The 21,931-nt window shown below is 43.9% G+C and overlaps 1 protein-coding gene across 3 annotated transcripts in view; it reads left to right on the top strand.

Annotated features, from left to right (window-relative positions):
• LOC141072675 (ABC-type organic anion transporter ABCA8-like) overlaps positions 1-21,931 on the top strand; it is a 189,320-nt gene that overhangs the window by 87,322 nt on the left and 80,067 nt on the right. For all 3 annotated transcript variants that reach the window (XM_073559962.1, XM_073559961.1, XM_073559963.1), the window contains 4 exons: positions 4,589-4,679; positions 4,981-5,120; positions 5,232-5,351; positions 20,172-20,367. In XM_073559962.1, coding sequence (XP_073416063.1) covers positions 4,589-4,679; positions 4,981-5,120; positions 5,232-5,351; positions 20,172-20,367 — 547 coding nt within the window. The remainder of the gene's footprint in view (positions 1-4,588; positions 4,680-4,980; positions 5,121-5,231; positions 5,352-20,171; positions 20,368-21,931) is intronic.

The raw sequence follows: 21,931 nt of genomic DNA, 5'->3' as shown, positions 1-21,931 counted from the left end.
GATCACCTTCTCTCGACCGTCCTGCATGTGGGACAACACAGCCCCCAGCCAGTGCAAACTCCTGTCGGTGTGCAGAATAAATGGTTGCAAGAAATTCGCATGAGCCAACACCGGGGCCTCTGAGAGTGCGGCTTTGAGGTCTTGGAAAGCTTCCTCCTGCAGTTCACGCCATTGTATCTTCCAGCTGTTGGCACCGGCCGGGGTCCCTTTTAGTAGGTCCTGCAGGATTCGGGCTCGGCGGGCGAAGTTTTTCACGAAGCGACCGTAATAACCAGCCAGCCCCAGAAAGGCCCGCACATCCTTCACCGTCTCGGGGGTAGGCCACTCCCGTATCACAACGACCTTCTCCAGAGGCGGTCTCACGCCCTCGGCGGAGACGACATGTCCTAGGTACTCAATCTGTGTGCGGAACAGATGGCATTTCTGGGGCTTCACCTTCAACCCGTATTTTTGTAGCCGGCCGAGCACCTGGCCCAGATGAAAAAAGTGGTCCTCAAACGTGGCGGCGTAGATGATGATGCCATCCAGGTATATTAGGGTGGCTTCGAAGTTTAGGTCACCCAAACACTGCTCCATTAATCACTGGAAGGTTCCGGGGACGTTGGCCAGTCCGAAAGGCATCCGATTAAATTCGAACACCCCCATGGGCAAGATGAAGGCGATTTTTGCACGATCTTGTTCCGACATCGGTACCTGCCAGTATCCACTGGCCAAGTCCAAGGTATAAAAATATTTTGCCTTCCCCAGGGCAGACAGGGACTCCTCTATACGGTTGAAGCGGATAGGAGTCCTTGATGGTGCAGGCGTTCAGTTTCCAATAGTCTACGCAGAAGCGCAGCATGCCGTCCTTTTTCCATACCAGCACAATGGGGGCTGGGGCTGCCCAGGGGCTCTGGCTTTCCCGGATGACCCTCTTCCATAGCATTTGGCCCAATAATTTCTTTACCTCTTGGTACAACTGCGGAGGAATCTGCCGATGGCGCTCTCTGGGAACCTGGGTGACAGCCCCCCTAGTTCCGGCCCGGCCACACAGCGGGCCCTTATTCCGAGGCTCTCTCTCCTACACTAGCACCACGGGCAGCTCTTACTCCAGAGCAATTAAAGGAAGCGCTACAGCTCACGCTGAGTGAAAATGCGTGCCTTGTGTACCCTAGCAAAAAGCATACAGAAGTTTTACCCTGGAGGCGACCAAAGCCAGATGCTTCCAGTCCTTAGGAAAAATTGAACAGAACTTTCAGTAATGATGTACATAGTTTACCCCAGGAGGGTATTAGGCAAAAATGTTTTTCAATTTCCAGTTTCCTTTTCAAATAATTAGGCACCAGTAAGGAATAGACTATGAGATCATGGACACTGAATGATCCGGACATTGTACTGTACATAATTCAGCACCTGTTTAGGTGCTCCTTTTTGGTTTTACGTATGCCTTTTAGTACAATAGGAATCCATCATCACATTACAGCAATAGACCTGAAGCAAAACCCGTTGGGTGTGGCCGAAGACAGGGTCTAAGGGGAGACCAGGGATGACCTGCAGCCCATCCAGGACCACCGTTGGAGGTTTTGAGCGGGTTCTCCATACAGTAAGGACACTTGAGGATACCAGCTGGAACAGTATCTACCATCTACTTCACTTAGCAAATAAGCCTTTTGGATGTAATTAATAAAAGTGATAATATAACTGTAATCATTATGCTGTGTACAAGAAATGTATGTTGATAATGTGGATAATAGGATACAGGTATTGATAACAGGTACCACGCAACTGTTAAGTATATTGATAGTGGATATAGTTAGAAAAATGATAATGTCAGATAGGATCTTAAAGCACTTTTTGAAAAATGGAAATAGAAATGGTTAATTAGGGACCAATATGCTTATAGCAGGTGGCAAACCTTAGAATGGCAGTTGTCACCCAGTTTAAAAATGATAGAGAAAATGTAAAAAGTAATGAAGGAACTTTGATATGGTAGCGAACCAATAAATAGTAACGGTTACTCTCAAAAGCACTTAGTTAGGATAGTGTGAGATAAGGAATAAATAATTATTAGGTACAGTCTTAGTAAAATATAGATAATGTTATTTAGCAACGTTCAAGTAAAAGTGCCTCTCCTTAGAAGAAGATGCTTTGTAATAATTGTTAACTACTGGTAGTTCAAAATTTTGTATGTTCCAGTAACATCTTGTTTTCTTACTTGTTTACAGCCAACGGATGTGCTGTGTTTAACAGGGGTTATGTGGTGCCCCTGAGGGTTCAGTCGCCACAGAGGTACTCCACCTCCTCCTGAGATGTAGTATCCCACTTCCCAGCTAAGATAGAGACACCTGAACAGACTCCAGCACCTGCACCCAGCACGGAAACCCTAGAACAGCAGGGCACCCTCTATGACCCCTGCTTGGTTCATGAAGGGTGCTGGGAGGTGGGTGGAGCTTAGGTTGCACTTGAGAGTGGGAGAACTGATAGGAAGTCAGGATCAGTGTCCCAGAGGGGGAAGCAGAGAGGACATTTATGCAGCAGTCTCCTGTGAGCTGGAGCTGTTGGGAAAGAGAGGAAGAAAGATAGAAAAGGACAGGACGTGTGGAGGAGAGCTGGGGACTGGGGCTAGAGCAGAACCCTTCCCTAAGTTAATGCACCAAAGGCCAGGCGCTGGTATCCGAGGCAGTGTGAATGCTAATGGTTCTACAGCAGAAACTGGAGGAATAGAAGTTGTGACCACTTTATTCCCACCTAAGACTCGACAACATAGTAGCAACGTGTGTGAGCCGGGACATGATTGTAAGGAATCCTGTTATGATTGGTTCACCGAGGATGAGAGCAAGCCCAAGCCAAGCCACAGAAAACCAGAGAGGTTGGTAACTAAGCGGATTGCAGACCCCTGATCCTATCCACACAACTAGCAGTAGCCGTGGAGCGTGCCTACGATGATCCTAGACGCCTCGGCACAGCCGGAGAGCTAACTACGCCTAAAGTAAGAAAGGGGAAATCTAAACTGCCCCAGAGCAGACCCCAAAGGAATAGATAGCACCCAAGCATATATTGTCGGTGAGACAAGATAAAAACACAAACGCAGGTAGGAAAATAGACTGAGCAAACGATGGGGTCCACACTGACTAGACAGGACAGGAAAGGAAAGACACTGTCTGCAATCACGCAAAAAACCCTGCAAAAAAGTCCAACACATCTGATGCAAAAATACTGAAGTCGCACGACCTCGCCCACTATATCAGCACTCTGGTATATTCTGAAAGCAGAGCAAAAAGAGGCCAATCTAATAAGGGACAAAAACAAACTGACACAAGCAGTAACATATGGATGGTGATTCAGCACAGCCCCAGCCGGAGCTGGCTGACCCACACAAAACTGAAATAGACAAAACCAGATCAAATGTGAACAAAATAGCAAAAGAACACTTAGCTGAGCATGCAGGGACTGAGTTGGAAACTAAGACCTCAGGAGGCAGGAAAAAATCACTAGCAGGGATAGAGGGAGTGGGCTGTCTTAAATCCAGTCTGAAACCCAGATCTCCAATCATCGTCCTGATTATCAGGTGGCAAGCCTCTGTTAATCAGATCAGCTCCATTACCTCCAGTAACCACCAGAGGGAGCCCAGAAAGAGAACTTGCAACCCCTCTGTCAATTTGACCAGCTCCACTACCTTCAGTAGTAACCAGAGGCAGGCCAGAAAGCGAATTCACAACAGAGTCCCTGAAGTAAGCTACAGCTACCTGTCATGCGACTGGAGTTCTAAGTAACAGTAAGAAAGAGGAACTTGAGTGTAATTCATAACTGCAAGTACTTCAGATTAGCGCTAGTAAGGAGACGTCCAGAAAAGGCACATACGGAAGGGAGTGCTGGAAGGGTGTACTCCATCTGCCTGGGAGTTGGCTGAGCCCCTCACCTGGAGGACACGGCACTGAATCGGGCACCTGTGTATGCCAGAAATGTGAGTAAAGCTTTGGAACTGCATTCAGATGTGTCTCTGACTTCTTCCTGCGTCACCTACTCAGCACTGCTACATCTCTGTGCCTAACACTACACCATCTACCTCAACAACTACCAAAACTGCCCTGGGACTACAGCTCTGCTTGTGGAGAGCTATTACACCTCTGCTGCATCCCACCATCTGTCCCAGAGGTTCTGCACTGCAGCGCTGGTCACCTCTGACCAGATACCACAGGTGGCATCACAAACTTATCTACACCTAAACTTTATTCAGCATTATTCCTCTTATTCTACATGGACACCCAGGACCACGGACCGGGTCACTGCCACCACCACACATCCCTTTAAGACGCCGGCCTGGTACTGAGTAAAACCCCACTTGCCTTGTGGGTGATCCACAGGAACAAAAGAAAAGCAATGCTGGATTCAGGAAAACAGAGGCATTTACCACCAGGCTAAAAAAATATATATATATAAACTTATGACAAGTGACTGGTCCTTACAAAGGGATTTTTTCATTGCCGCTTAATTTAGAAGTTTACTTGGATGCTATAAGGGATATATGTCATCTAAAACGTTATCTCAAAATATGTAACTTCTGTCCTAAGTACTTATTAGTGTATTTGTGTCTTTGTATTCCTTCTAGATAGGAAAGCTGTAATATCTAATGGCAGACTGAAATGTGTTGGCTCATCCCTGTTCTTGAAGAGAAAATGGGGCACTGGTTATCATTTAAGGTATAAAAATGTACTTTTAAATAAATACTAATGTCGTCATAGCATGCTGGGAGTTGTAGTCTGCTAACAGCTGGAGAGCTACACACATTTTTGGCTGCAGCTACCACTAGGGGGCGCATGCTGGAGGCAGATTTATTCAGCTCTCTTTGGACTCCTTAATTAAAGAAATTGAGTTCCGTTTCTCATAAATAATACATGAGGAAATAATTGACCATTGAATAATATATGCAGAATAAATTTGTCTTTATTCCTTACATTAGTTGTTTTTCTACAATTTGGTTATTCCTCTGGCAATGGTCAGGATGCAGGTTCCTCCGTCTTGTGACCCTGAGAAGATGACCTCCATCATTAGGCAGCACATCCCTAACGCTAAGCTGTCGGTGCAGAATGAAGAACAGCTCACCTACTTGTTACCTTTTGAAAACATGGACAGCTTCTCAGGTAACTAATACACCTCAGTATCCCACACAGCCGGATTAGTGTCATGTTACCGCCACTGGACACCGTTAGATTTTATTGCAAACACAAATTTTTCAAATATTTGAATTTTAGACCTTTTCGCTCATCTTGACAGACGTGTGGGAGAGGACGTTGTCACATATGGAGTCTCCATGACCACGCTGGATGATGTATTCATCAAACTGGAAGGAGAGGCAGAACTGGAAAAGGGAGGTAAAGAGAAAAGGTTGTGCTGAGCTACCAGAGGACCTACTGGTGGCAATACTGGCCCCCTATATACAGTAATGGCTGAAAGTGTTGGCACTCTTGAAATTATTCCAGAAAATGGAGTATTTTCCCAAAAAATTATTGCAATTAGGCCGGGGTCACACTTGCGAGTTCAATGCGAGAAACTCGCGCAAGTCTCGCATCAATACCCAGCACTGCCGCCAGCACTCGGGTCCGGAGTGTGCGGCTACATGTCTTTCTATGCAGCTGTATAGTTTAAATTCACCACACACTCATATGGATTACATGCTGATTAGTGTTGGGACCAATTGGTCCATTGCACCGGCACCTCACAATTCAGACCGAGTGCATGCTAAATTTTACTTATATTTCTATGCAGCTGAACGCTCCGGTCCGAACCGCTGGTGGCAGTGCCGGGTATTGATGTGAGAGACTCGCACTGCACTCTCAAGTGTGACCCCCAACCTTACATGTTTTGTTATACACATGTTTATTTCCTTTGTCTGTATTGGAACAACACACAAACAAAAAACAAATGAAAAAAGCCAAATTGAACATAATTTCACACAAAACCCCAAAAATGGTCTGGACAAAATTGTTGGCACCCTCAATTTAATATTTAGTTGCACACTCTTTGGAATAAATACAGCTCTGGGATAAATTAAGAGACCACTGCACAGTTTTATAAAAATCAGCTTCTCTACATGTCTGACAGCAATTCCATTCCAGGGTCAGTTGAATTCCAAACAGAGGACACCTCATTCTACTTAATGTGCTTCTGATTAGGTGATGATAATAATAATAATAATAATAATAATAATAATAATAATAATAATAATAATAATACATTTTATTTCTATATCGCCGACATTCCGCAGCACTTTACATTTCAGAGGGGACTTGTACAGATGATAGACATTACAGCATAACAATAATCACGTAGATCATAACAGATACCAAGAGGAATGAGGGCCCTGCTCGCAAGCTTACAGTCTATGAGGAAAGAGGTAGACACGAAAGGTGGGTGGTAACAATTGTCCTGATTGTTTGGACCAGCCATAATGTTAAGTGTGTAACAGTACAGACACAGAGGTGATCACCTGAACCAAATCTTATTTAACGAAGGAAAGTATAAAAAACCCTGCTGTGGTGTTCACAATTCTCGTGCAATAGGACAAGCTGGATGGCAGAACAAGTTCTAGTAATATCCCAAAAGTAATAGGAATGAAAAAATAACTTTTGACCATGCCAGAGGAGCTGAAAAGAAAATTCTTGAGTGAGGAAAAGAAGGGCTCAATTCTGGCTTTACTAGCAGAGGGATACAGTGAGCGTCATGTTGCCTCCATTCTTAAAATTTCTAAGACGGTAGTGCAGTGTAAGGGGGTGGAATGATACTATTGCCTTGCTCATCCTCCTTTAACCCCTTCACCCCCAAGGGTGGTTTGCACGTTCATGACCGGGCCAATTTTTACAATTCTGACCACTGTACCTTTATGAGGTCATAACTCTCGAACGCTTCCATGGATACCGGTGATTCTGACATTGTTTTCTCGTGACATATTGTACTTCATGTTTGTGGTAACATTTCATTCAAATAACTTGCGTTTATTTGTGAGAAAAACGGAAATTTGGCGAAAATTTTGAAAATTTCGCAATTTTCCAAATTTGAATTTTTATGCCCTTAAATCACAGAGATACGGCACACAAAAAACTTGATAACTAACATTTCCCACATGTTTACTTTACATCAGCACAATTTTGGAACCAAAATTTTTTTTTGTTAGGAAGTTATAAGGGTTAAAAGTTGACCAGCGATTTCTAATTTTTACAACACCATTTTATTTTTAGGACCACATCACATTTGAAGCCACTTTGAGGGGTCTATATGATAGAAAATACCCAAAAGTGACACCATTCTAAAAACTGCACCCCTTAAGGTGCTCAAAACCACATTCAAGAAGTTTATTAACCCTTTAGGTGCGTCACAGGAATTTTTTTGAATATTTAAAAAAAAATGAACATCTAACTTTTTTTCATAAAAAAAATAATTCAGGTTCAATTTTTTTTATTTTACCAAGGGTAACAGGAGAAATTGAACTGCAAAAGTTATTGTGCAATTTGTCCTGAGTACGCAGATACCTGATATGTGGGGGGGAACGACTGTTTCGGCGCATGGCAGAGCTCAGAATGGAAGGAGCGCCGTTTGACTTTTTCAATGCAAAATTGGCTGGAATTCAGATTGGACGCCATGTCACGTTTGGAGAGTCCCTGATGTACCTAAACAGTGGAAACCCCCTACAAGTGACCCCATTTTGGAAACTAGACCCCCCAAGGAACTTATCTAGATATGTGGTGAGAACTTTGAACCCACAAGGGCTTTACAGAAGTTTATAACGTACAGCGGTACAATTAAAAAATCATATTTTTTCCACAAAAATGATCTTTTCACCCCAATTTTTATTTTCCCAAGGGTAGCAGGACCCTAAAAGTTATTGTGCAATTTGTCCTGAGTACGCTGATACCCCACATGTGGGGGTAAACCACTATTTGGGCGCATGGCAGAGCTCGGAAGGGAAGCAGCGCCATTTGACGTTTTTGGCTGGAATTGAGATCGGACACCATGTCGCGTTTGGAAAACCCCTGATGTACCAAAACAGTGGAAACCCCCCACAAATGACACCATTTTGGAAAATAGACCCCCTAAGGAACTCATCTAGATGTGTGGTGAGAACTTTGAACCCCCATGGGCTTCACAGAAGTTTATAACATAAAGCCATACAATTAAAAAATCATATTTTTTCAACAAAAATGATCTTTTCACCCTCAATTCTTATTTTTCCAAGGGTAACAGGACCCTAAAAGTTATTGTGCAATTTGTCCTGAGTACGCTGATACCCCACATGTGGGGGTAAAACACTATTTGGGCGCATGGCAGAGCTCGGAAGGGAAGCAGCGCCATTTGACGTTTTTGGCTGGAATTGAGATCGGACACCATGTCGCGTTTGGAAAACCCCTGATGTACCAAAACAGTGGAAACCCCCCACAAATGACACCATTTTGGAAACTAGACCCCCTAAGGAACTTATCTAGATATGTGGTGAGAACTTTGAACCCCCATGGGCTTCACAGAAGTTTATAACATAAAGCCATACAATTAAAAAATCATATTTTTTCCACAAAAATGATCTTTTCACCCTCAATTCTTATTTTTCCAAGGGTAACAGGACCCTAAAAGTTATTGTGCAATTTGTCCTGAGTACGCTGATACCCCACATGTGGGGGTAAACCACTATTTGGGCGCATGGCAGAGCTCGGAAGGGAAGCAGCGCCATTTGACGTTTTTGGCTGGAATTGAGATCGGACACCATGTCGCGTTTGGAAAACTCCTGATGTACCAAAACAGTGGAACCCCCCCACAAATGACACCATTTTGGAAACTAGACCCCCTAAGGAACTTATCTAGATGTGTGGTGAGCACTTTGACCCCCCCAGTGCTTCACAGAAGTTTACAACGCCCGGGCGTGAAAATAAAAAATTTGTATTTTTTCCACAAACATGATCTTTTAGTCACCATTTTTTTATTTTCCCAAGGGTACCAGGAGAAATTGGACCCCAAAAGTTGTTGTCCAATTTGTCCTGAGTATGCTGATACCCCATATGTGGGAGAAAACTACTGTATGGGCACACGTCGGGGCTCGGAAGGGAAGTAGTGACGTTTTGGAATGCAGACTTTGATGGAATGGTCTGCGGGTGTCATGTTGCCTTTGGAGAGCCCCTAATGTACCTAAACAGTGGAAACCCCCCACAAATGACACCATTTTGTAAACTAGACCCCCTAAGGAACTTATCTATATGTGAGGTGAGCACTTTGACCCCCCAGTGCTTCACAGAAGTTTACAACGCCCGGGCGTGAAAATAAAAAATTCGTATTTTTTCCAGAAAAATGATCTTTTAGTCACCATTTTTTTATTTTCCCAAGGGTACCAGGAGAAATTGGACCCCAAAAGTTGTTGTCCAATTTGTCCTGAGTACGCTGACACCCCATATGTGGGAGAAAACTACTGTATGGACACACGTCGGGGCTCGGAAGGGAAGCAGTGACGTTTTGGAATGCAGACTTTGATGGAATGGTCTGCGGGTGTCATGTGCGTTTGGAGAGCCCCTGATGTACCTAAACTATTGAAACTCCCCACAAGTGACCCCATTTTGGACACTAGACCCCCCACGGAACTTATCTAGATGTGTGGTGAGCACTTTGAACCCCCAAGTGCTTCACAGAAGTTTATAACACTCGGATGTGAAAATAAAAAAATCATTTTTTTCCACAAAAATGATATTTTTGCCCCCAATTTTTTATTTTCCTAATGGTAACAGGAGAAATTGGACCCCAAAAATTGTTTTGCAATTTGTCCTGAGTAGGCTGCTACCCTACATGTGGGGGTAAAACACTGTTTGGGCGCATAGCAGAGCTTGGAAGGCAAGGAGCACCATTTGACTTTTTCAACTCAGAATTGGCTGGAATTGAGATCAGACGCCATGTTGCATTTGGAGAGCCCCTGATGTGCCCAAACAGTGGAAACCCCCAATTCTAACTCCAACCCGAACCCCAACACGCCCCTAACCCTAGCCCTAACCCTAGCCCTAACCCTACCCCAACCCTACCCCAACACACCCCTAGCCCTAACCCTAGCCCTAACCCTAATGGAAAAATGGAAATAAATACATTTTTTTTATTTTATTATTTTTCCCTAACTAAGGGGGTGATAACGGGGGGTTTGATTTACTATTTATGGCGGTTTTTATGTTTGGCGGCTGTCGCACGCTAAAAGACGCTTTTTATTGTAAAAATAGTTTTTGCATCACCACATATTGAGAGCTATAATTTTTCCTTATTTTGACCCACCGAGTCATGTGAGGTCTTATTTTTTGCGGGACGAGTTGACGTTTTTATTGGTACCATTTTCGGGCACGTGAAATTTTTTGATCGCTTTTTATTCCGATTTTTGGGACGCAGAATGAACAAAAACCAGCGTTTCATGAATTTCTTTTGGGAGGGGTGCGTTTACACCGTTCCGCGTGCGGTAAAATTGATAAAGCGGTTTTATTCTTCGGGTCAGTACGGTTACAGCGATACCTCATTTAGGTCGTTTTTTATGTTTTTGTCGGTTTTATGCAATGAAAACTATTTTATATAAAAAATAATTATTTTTGCATCGCTTTATTCTGCGAGTTATAACTTTTTTATTTTTTCGCTGATGATGCTGTGTGGCGGCTTGTTTTTTGCGGGACAAGATGACGTTTTCAGCGGTACCATGGATATTTATATGCGTCTTTTTGATCGCGCGTTATTGCACTTTTTGTTTGGCGGTATGATAATAAATCATTATTTTTTGCTTCGTTTTTTATTTTTATTTTTTAAGGGGTTCGCTAAAGGGGTTAACTAATGGGACAGTTTTATAGGGCAGGTCGTTACGGATGCGGCGATACCTAATATGTGTACTTTTATTGTTTTTTTTTTTTATTATTTTCAAAAAATGAATTTATTGGGGACTATTTTTTTTTTTTTTTACTAATTTATTTGGCGATTTTTTTTAATTTATTTTTACACTTTTTTTTAATTTTTTTTTTACTTTATTACATAGTCCCAGGTGGGACATCACTGTCCTGTGACAGATCGCTGATCTGTCACATCACAGATCACTGTGACAGATCAGCAATCTGTCACAGGCAGTGCACAAGGCTTCCTCATGCCTGCGCTTTGCAGGCACTGAGGAAGCCAGCTTCCCCAGGCCCCCGAAGGCCCCCGTCGCCATCTTGGATTCGGGGGCCTGGAGGAAAGGAGCCCCCCGCAGCAGCGCTGCACATTGCGCTGCCGTGGGGGGCTCAGGGAAGCACGGAGGGAGCCCCCTCCCTGCCGATGCTTCCCTTTAACCCCCGGTACACCGCGATCATGTTTGATCGCGGTGTGCAAGGGGTTAACGTGTCGGGGGCGGTCCGTGACCGCCCCTGACACGTAGTGCCAGGTGTCAGCTGTGATAATCAGCTGACACCCGGCCGCGATCAGCGGCGCTCACCACGTGGGCGCCGCTGATCGCGGTAGACGTACTATCCCGTCCCCGGTCATACGGGCCCGGGTACCATGGACGGGATAGTACGTCTCATGTCAGGAAGGGGTTAATGTTCTTAATATTTTTTATAATAACTTGGTGGTACTGATACATGTTGTCATGTATTACCACCCAGAATAAATGGTATTCCCTCACTGTGATATGTGTTACCATGTGCTGTAAATATGTTGTGTTTCATTGTAATATGCTATCTATGTTTTAGATAGGGAAAGTATAGTGCACCCTTTGGACACTAGAGGGGGCACTTTAGATTATAGAGCTCTTAGTAGGATAGGGTTAAGTGTAGGAGGGGCTGCTGGGAGTTAAGGTTAGATGAGAAGGAAGTTACTTGAGATGGGGCCAGGGTGCCTGAAGTGTCCACATGGGCTATAGACCCAGGATGGCTGGGCAGCCACGCAATGTTAAGCAGCGACAGTTCAAGTTATCCACAGCTATTGGACAACAGTTTAGTGGACCAAAGCAGTAGAGAAGATGTGACGACTCATAGCCTGGGCTGACGCTCTTAGGGCGGGAGTCGGACAGAGTGAGGAACAGAAGGATGCTGTTGCTTCGCAGGGAGCAGTACAGACAGGTCGGATGCTTTGGTGGCGGATGATTTCAAGTCTGGGGCGAAAAAGGCAGAAGGAATTGTCATCATGGCGAGGTTAGGCCAGGAAGAAGCTGGGAAGCAGTGTAAGATGGTACGGTCCAGGCACGTGCTGTATAGAAGGGTCAGCAAAGTAGGGAAAGCTGAGGACGGATGTGTAATCTATGATGCGCCAACTGCGGATATATTGTGTGAAGTTTCAATAAAGAAACTGTTCAAGTTAACATGGATTGTGTTTCAATTACTGGGAGTCCCCTCGGAGAGGGGCCATCGCCTCTTGGGAAGTACCCAGGGGAACCCGAATCTTGAGACGCAGGTACGCCGTACAGTGAATTGTATCTTTCTATGAGGGAAGGCCTGGACACTGATGCTTTAGTGTCTCTACCACAACTATAGTCCTGGCCTACCCTCACATTTGGCGTAGTCGGCAGAATACAACTACCTCGCAATGCGGAGAACCCGCGAATAAAAGAGCTGATGATGTTGTGTGTGCAACTGCTGTGCCCCTGGAAAGTGACTGGAAAAAGGAGCAAGTGGTCACTGTATCTGGAGAAGAGAAGGAAGAAGATATTGTGGACATGGATGAAACACTGGATTTGACTACTAAAGACTCTGTGACAACACCGGACTTGACTACCGAGTTGGACTTGACTTATTTGATGAGAAAGTCTGACATCTTTACATTGACCAAGATGAAGGCGGTGGAATTGGTGGGAGATGGCGAAGAAGTAGACAACAAGAACTGCGTCCTTCGTGGGTGCTGCAGCCATCCCCTGGCGCCAAACCCTGCCTGTCAGTATGCCCCAGTCCGCCACTGGTGGGTGCAGATGAAGAGGAGAAAACCACGCCCTCTTCCACTGACTAACAACAAATGGGTGGAGTTGTTGGAGGCAGACCCCCCTGGAAACGGGTGGGACCCAGAAGAAAATCCCAGAAGCAGCTGTGCAATGCCATTTTGTGAACTTGTAGTTAAAACTACAAGAGAAAGAGCGCAATAGGGTCTTACCCAAGTAAAATAGATATAATTCAAGCTGTTATACTCACCAATAGCAAGAGAGTTTTAGGCATGAAAGGAATAGAAGTCAGGCTGCTGCACATCCAAATGGCCACGCCGTGACCATAGATCATCAGATTTCAAAGAAATAATTTTTGGATTAAACGTGCGCTGCTAGACAAAACGACTCCTCTCCAGATTGCGTACTTGCATACTTTTATTTCCCAACGCGTTTCGAAGTTAAAACTTCTTCCTCAGGGGATGATATGTAACTGAGGAAAAAACATGAGGAAGAAGTTTTAACTTCGAAACGCGTTGGGAAATAAAAGTATGCAAGTACGCAATCTGGAGAGGAGTCGTTTTGTCTAGCAGCGCACGTTTAATCCAAAAATTATTTCTTTGCAATCTGATTTTGTGAACTTGAACTGGCCACGATGCAGCACTCTCCTGCACCCATAGCTGTCAGGGAGTGGGCCGCACTGAGTGGAGGTGGTGGCAGGAGAGAGCGGGAGCCCAGCCTGGCAAGACAAGTGAGGAATCAGCGGAGGTCCCCACCTGTCCGCCTGTGGAGTTTTCTCGGCCCCGGAGTCGACAGCCTATGAAGCTACCATTTACTCGGGAGCTGAACTTTTCACATGCGGAGCCAGCAGTGCAGTGTCGGACTCAAGGAGCGGGTGATCCGGAGTCCTTGCTGTTTGTTTAGTAGAGACCGGAACTGGCGTCTGCCCTGGAGGAACTGTAGGTGGAAGTGAAGATCGAGCCAGCACTCCATTCATCTGCCAAGCGCACGGGCATCCTTGCAGAGAGGGCCAGTGTTCCCGGGAAGGCCACCACCATCACATCCTCATCTGAGTGGGTGAGTGAACCTTCATCCCTGATCCCTGAGGGAAGGTCCTCCCTGCAGAGCCCTGTCCCAGAGGCTGTTGTCTGCCCCCGCGTCCCCATAGGGGAGCCAACCTCCCAACCCCAGCCGTCGGAGGTTCAGCATGCTTCTTACTCCGCTATGGCACTGGGAGCTACCCATTCACACCCGGCAACAGAGGGTCCCTTTCCCACTCCCAGGCAGGCTGCCTGTGTGGAAGGAGTCATCAAAGATAAAAAGCAAAGGGAGAGGGAAGTCTGGACCGGAGCTGCGGTGGCCTGGCGGGGGCGCTCTGGCAGGGTGACGTACTGTGGATGGCTTGTTTATACCGACACAGAGTGAGGCTATGGCTTTATCAGGGAGGAAGGGACTGACGCCAAAGTCTACGTAAACGTGGTGTCCATTAAATTTGGCCAGTTGCTAAAGAAGGGGGATCGGGTCTCCTTCTTTAAGGAGGACTGTCCCCGTGGATACTTCGCGGTAGCGGTTACTCACTATGACGAAGATTACATGGGGCTCTTCCCGGAATCGGTGCAGGCCCAAATGTCAGATGGCACCCGGAAGACTGCTAGCATTACCGCTTGTGCTGCTTTGCAGCAGTCTGCATCCTCTGCAGCCACAGAGATGACCTCGGATATAAAAGGAGCGACACGAGATGCGTGTCGTTGAACATTTCTGATGTGAACAAGTTGTCCATTTGCTAAAAGTTGTGCATATTGCACCCTAAGTTAATTCGGGACTGGTATGCATCCCATAGGGCAGGGAGCCCTGCCATGCTCTGCAGTCAAAGAGCCACACAGCCGTTGCGGCTCATCAACAACGTTGGAGCGAAGCATTGTTTACTTGTTTGTTTTATTGTTTTTGTTGTGCCTGTTGCGCCCATTCTGCTGGAAAAGCAGAGACTGACTCCCCATCTAGGCTTAATAAGGAAAAAAAACAAAAACATGCTCCCTTCAAGGGAAGGGGGAGCTTGTCGTAAAGCACTGTGGACCCAAAGTGCAGGACTCTCTTTGTTAAAGAAGTTATTACACCTAGAGGACTGTGAACCAGACCCCTTTCGGTGCAACACGGATGGTGCTGCGTTGTTTATTGGACTCGGCTCACATTGGGCCAACTAATACTTGAATGTGTAAATAGTCTATCTTGTGTTGCCTCCCTGCGTACATGGTGTATAGTTGTAACAGTAAAATGTTTCTTATACGCTTGGTCAGGGATGACTAAGTTAAAGGGATGGCAGAGTGTAAGGGGGTGGAATGATACTATTGCCTTGCTCTTTCTCCTTTAATATTCTTAATGGTTTTTTTTTATAATAACTTGGTGGTACTGTTACATGTTGTCATGTATTACCACCCAGAATTAATGGTATTGCCACACTGATATGGGTTACCATGTGCTGAAATTATGTTGTGTTTCATTGTAATATGCTATGTTTTAGATAGGGAAAGTGTAGTGCACCCTTTGGACACTAGAGGGGGCACTGTAGTTTACAGAGCTCTTAGTAGGGTAGGGTTAAGTGTAGGAGTGGCTGCTGGGAGTTAAGGTTAGGTGAGAAGGAAGTTGCTTGAAACGGGCCAGGGTGCCCGAAGTGTCCACATGGGCTATAGGCCCGGGATGGCTCGGCAGCTACGCAATGTTAAGCAAGCAGCGACAGTCGAAGTTATCCATGGCTATTGGACAGCAGCTTAGTGGACCAAAACAGTAAAGTAGATCTGGCGACTCGTAGCCTGGGCAGATGCTCTTAGGGCGGGAGTCGGACAGAGTGAGGAACAGAAGGATGCTGTAGCTTCGCAGGGAGTGGTACAGACAGGTCGGATGCTTTTGCAGAGGCAACCAAACCAGGTGGCAGATGATTTCAAGTCTGGGGTGAATCAGGCAGAAGGAATTGTCATCATGGTATGCCGTATAGAAGCGTCAGGAAAGTAGGAAAAGCTGAGGAAGCAAGTAAATACGGATGTGTAATCTATGATGCGCCAACTGCATTGTGTGAACTTGTCAGTAAAGAAACCATTCAAGTTAACATGGACTCTGTCTCTATTACTGGGAGTCGCCTCAGAGAGGGGCCATCACCGCTTGGGAAGTACCCAGGGGAACCCGAACCTGGAGACGCTGGTACGCCGTACAGTGAATTGCATCTTTCTGTGAGGGAAGGCCTGGACACTGATGCTTTAGTGTCTTTGGCCACGACTATAGTACTGGCCGACCCTCACACCAATACAACTAGGTCAAGCAGCAGACATTGGGGACAACAAAGCTACAGACCGGCAGAGGGCGAAAACGACTCCACTGACCGGGATGACCGTCATCTTATTCGAATGTCACTCAGCAACCGCAGGATGACATCAAGTGACCTACAAAAGGAATGGCAAATGGCAGCTGAGGTGAACTGCATGGCAAGAACAGTTTCTAACAGGCTCCTAGAGGCAAGGCTCAAGTCATGTAAAGCTAGAAAAAAACTTTCATTAATGAGAAGCAAAGGAGAGCAGGGTAAAGTTTGCCAAAGACCATAAGGATTGGACCATAGAGGACAAGAGTAAGGTAATCTTCTCTGATGAGTCTAGTTTTCAGCTTTGCCCAACACCTAGTCATCTAATGGTTAGATGGAGATCTGGAGAGGCATACAAGGCACAGTGTCTTGCACCCACTGTGAAATTTGGTGGGGGATCGGTGATGATCTGGGGATGCTTCAGCAAGGTTGGAATTGGGCAGGTTAATCTTTGCGAAGGACATATGAATCAAGCCGCATACAAGGTTATCCTGGAAAAACAGTTGATTCCTTCTGCTCAGGCAATGATCCCCAACTCTGAGGACTGTTTTTTTCCAGCAGGACAATGCGCCTTGCTAGGTCAATCAATGTGTGGATGAAGGACCACCACCACATCAAATCCCTGTCATGGCCAGCCCAATCTCCAGACCTGAACCCCACTGAAAACCTCTGGAATGTAATCAAGAGGAAGATGGATAGTCAGAAGCCTTCAAACAAAGAACTGCGTAAATTTTTGTATCAGGAGTGACATAAGGTCACCCAAAAGCGTGAAAGACTGGTGGAGAGCATGCCCAAGATGCATGAAAGCTGTGATTAAAAATCATGGTTATTCCACAAAAAATAGATTTCTGAACTCTTCATGAGTTAAAACATTAGTATTGTTGTTTCTGCATGATTATGAACTTGTTTTTAGCATTATTTGAGGTCTGCAAGCACTGCATTTTTTTTGTTATTTTGACTATTTTTTAAAAATAAATACAAAATGTAGTGCTTGGAAATTCTAAGACATGTTATCAGTAGTTTATAGAATAAAAGAATTTACGTATTACTCAAAAATATACCTATAAAGAGAAAAATCAGAAAAAATGAAAATGTTGCAGTGGTCTCTTAATTTTTGCCAGAGCTAAACTGCAATCAATAGCTTCCTATAACAATCAACAAGTTTTTTACACCTCTTATTTGGAATTTTGGAGCACTCCACTCTTCTTTTGCAAACTGCTCCAGGTCTCTCATATTTGAAGGGTGCATTCTCCCAAAAGCAATTTTAAGATCTCTCCACATGTGTTCAATGGGATTTAGATCCAAACCCATTGCTGGCCACTTCAGAATTCTCCAGCGATTTGTTTCCTTCCATTTCTGGGTGCTTCTTGAAGTATGTTTGGGGTCATTGGCCTCCTGAAAGACCCATGACCTAGGACACACACCCAGCTTTCTGACACTGGGCACTATATTATGACCCAAATCCTTTGGGAATATTCAGATTTCATGATGTCTTGCACACAGTCAAGGCATCCACCACCAGAGGCAGCAGATCAACCCCAATACATTTTTGAACCTCCACCATATTTGATTGTAGGTACTGGGTTCTTTTCTTTGTAGGCCTCATTCCATTTTCTGTAAACAGTAGAACGATGTGCTTTACCAAAAAGCTCTATCTTTGTCTCTTCTGTCCAGAAGAGGCTTTCTCAGTAGTATTTTAGCTTACTCACATACATTTTGGCAAACTACAGTCTGACTTTTTTATGTCTCTGTGTCATAGTGGGGTCCTCCTGGGTCTCCTGCCACAATGATTCATTTCATTCAAATGTCGACAGACAGTTTAAATTTCTTTGGAACTTGATTGGGGCTCCTTATCCACCATCTGGACTATCCTGCGTTATAATGTTTCATCACTATTTTTCTGCCATCCCTCTCCAGGGAGATTCGCTACATTGCCATGGGTTGTAAACTTCTTGAAAATGTTGAGCACAGTGGACAAAAAAAGATCTCTGGAGATGGACTTGTAACATTGATATTGTTCAAAAATTTTGGTTCTCGAGTCCTCAGAAAATTCTCTTATCCACTTTCTGTTCTCCATGCTTAGTGTGGCACGCACACACACACAATGCGAAGATTAAGTCAATTTATTCAATTGTTTCTGGATTCAGGTGTGATTTTCATATTGCCTACACCTGTCACTTGCCACAGGTGAGTTTGATTAAGCATCACATGCTTGAAACACAGTTGTTTACCCTCAATTTTGGAAGAATATAACTACTATAATACTGCCCCCTATATACAAGAATATAACTACTATAATACTGCCCCTATGTACAAGAATATAACTATTATAATACTGCCCCTATGTACAAGAATATAACTAGTATAATACTGCTCCTATGTACAAGAATATAACTACTATAATACTGCCCCTATGTACAAGGATATAACTACTATAATACTGCCCCCTATATACAAGAATATAACTACTATAATACTGCCCCTATGTACAAGAATATAACTATTATAATACTGCCCCTATGTACAAGAATATAACTACTATAATACTGCTCCAATGTACAAGAATATAACTACTATAATTCTACTCCTACAATATGTATAAAAATATAACTACTATAATACTGCTCCTATATACAAGAACATAACTACTATAATACTGCTCCCATGTACAAGAATATAACTACTATAATACAGCTCCTATGTACAAGAGTATAACTACTATAATACTGATCCTATTTAAAAGAATATAACTACTACAATACTACTCCTATGTACAAGAATATAACCATTATATTACTGCCCCTATGTACAGGAATATAACTACCACAGTACTGCTCTTAAGTACAAGAATTTATCTACTATAATACTGCTCCTATATACAAGAATATAACTACTATAATACTGTCCCCTATGCACAAGAATATAACTACTATATTACTGCCCCTATATACAAGGACACAACTACTATATTACTGCTCATATGTACAAGAATATAATTACTATAATACTGCCCCCTATATACAAGAATATAACTACTATAATACTGCCCCCTATATACAAGAATATAACTACTATAATACTGCCCCTATGTACAAGAATATAACTATTATAATACTGCCCCTATGTACAAGAATATAACTAGTATAATACTGCTCCTATGTACAAGAATATAACTACTATAATACTGCCCCTATGTACAAGGATATAACTACTATAATACTGTTCCCTATGCACAAGAATATAACTACTATTCTATATTACTGCCCCTATATACAAGGACACAACTACTATATTACTGCTCATATGTACAAGAATATAACTACTATAATACTGCCCCCTATGTACAAGAATATAACTACTATAATACTGCCTCTTATATACAAGAATATAACTACTATAATACTGCCCCTATGTACAAGAATATAACTCTTATAATACTGCCCCTATGTACAAGGATATAACTACTATAATACTGTCCACTATGCACAAGAATATAACTACTATATTACTGCCCCTATATACAATGACATAACTACTATAACACTTCTCCTATGTACAAGAATATTATTACTATAATACTGCCCCTGAAGCAGGTACGGACTGGGGCTGAAATTCAGCCCTGGCATTTGAAAACACACAGCCCCATGCTGTCCACATACCCAAGCATCAGATGGAATATATTACTAATCTTAACCTGTGTACCTGTGTAGAGGAAAGCACGATTTACTACAAGGCCAATATTTCTAATGATACCTCCGTCACAACTCTTAACAGTATGCATGTCTTGAGAACATCGATTCTGTTAACAACATAGCAGACAAGGTGGCCCACCACCAGACAGGCCCTTCTGGCATTGGCCAGAATTGCCAGATGGCCAGTCCAGCCCTGCCCCGATGTACCAGACTATAACTACTATAATATTGCTCTGTATGTACATAGATATGTAATATGTGATTCACTGTCTCTTTCTAGATTTCAGTGTCTTCAGCCCGGAGCGGCAGACAGTAGATGACTCCTTCTTGGCAGAAATGGATGAATCTGTCTTACTGATGTCAGACTCAGGAAATGTGACACTAAGCGGCTTCCAGCTCTGGAGACAACAAGTTCTGGCTGCTGCACGGATCCGATATCTGAAGCTGAAACATGAGACGAAAACCTTCAGATCTATGTGAGCTGTAACACATTAATGAGCCCTGTGTCTGTGTCACCGTATAACGGTATAACCGCAATAGTTCATCTCATATGGAGCTTGTAGAACTTATGGTCAGAGATCTGGGAGAAAACGTTACACTTTGCCTCTACTTTAACGCATTCTGTCCCATTTGGTCACATTTTTAACCCTTCCCTCAGCAGCAAATTTTCATTTTTGAATCATAAAAAGGAATCACCACGCTAAGACAATATACAATAAATTATGCAAGTGCGGCCACCAGCAGTGTCCTTACTTGTGTTTACGCTGGTGATGCGTGTTGTACATCCACTTCAATGGAAGAAGCAGCAAAATGATGCAGCTTGCAAGGTACTGAGCATTAAGAGTTTCCTAACGTAGTTAATGTTAGCAGGTACCATTAAGTCTTTCCCTGCTGTCACGATGTCGATGAGTCTTACCCCTGCTGTCAGGGGAGACCGCTGACACCTCGTGTACCCCGGCCGGAAGCAACGCTGAGGCCGTGGCGTGGTTGGCGTGGGGCAGAGCTAGATGTGACGTCACACTGCTAGTGGGACGGGAGCACGAGGATGTCAACTACCAACGCGTTTCAAGGGACACATTCCCTCTTCATCAGGGTTGTGATCCTATCGTATCGCGCGTCCATATATACTGATGCTCCTTCACCCAATACAGATCGGATTATAGTATTAATACAGAATCAAAGGGCCATACATATAAGATCTGGCTGTTTAATGAACGAGATTAAGTGGAAGCGTTGTGACTGATGGAATTTATGTCTGCATGTTGACTCAATCATTATATATTACTAAAATGGCTATTATAAGATAAATATAGTGTATTAAAACTAATGTTTATTAATATTGCTCTAAAAACTGACATACCTATCAAATTGAATATTAAAAAGCATATAAAAAAACATGTAAAAAACATAGTTAGGAAAAATACAAAAAGTGATTTAAAATTATGCTAAAAAAGTGCACTATATGAATGTATCCTAGAATAAATAAAATTTCTAGCAAATAATATTAGGAAACATTATACATATAGTGTAAGGCTGGGTTCATATTGCGTTAGGGGGGTGCATTTAACGCATCCGTTACATAGCCGCATTAACGCTGTCATGGTTTGAACAGGGTTCTTGCCCTGCACTCACAGGGTTAAGTATTCGTGGCCTCTTTCTGGATCTGGGAGTGGTATTTATACTCACTCTTTACCAGGGTTCTCTGTCAGCTATACTGTTGTTCTGGTGTGTCTGACCCCTGGTGTGCGTGTATTCTGCATTTCTTGTTTGCTTCCCGTGTATGACCCGGCCTGTTCCGTACTCCGTCTCTCGCTTTGGTACTATTGTCTTCTCCGGTTCTGACCTCCTGGCTTGGCTATCGTTACTCCGTTACAGTTTGTCCCTATTGTACCGTCTATTGCCCGTTCTGGTTTTCTGACCTATTGCTACGTCCTGACTATCCTTTCTGTCTAAACCCTGTGGTACTGTATTTCTATCTTGTTCTTTGACCCTGGCTTCATCTGGTTTCTGTCTGTCTATGCCCCTTGGTAACATTGTCCC

This window comes from Dendrobates tinctorius, unplaced genomic scaffold, assembly GCF_039654945.1.
Source record: "Dendrobates tinctorius isolate UK_male_01 unplaced genomic scaffold, ASM3965494v1 ptg000014l, whole genome shotgun sequence".
NCBI classification, from domain to species: domain Eukaryota; kingdom Metazoa; phylum Chordata; class Amphibia; order Anura; family Dendrobatidae; genus Dendrobates; species Dendrobates tinctorius.
Note: the sequence above shows the minus strand (reverse complement) of the source record. Positions and strands in the feature narration are given on the sequence as shown.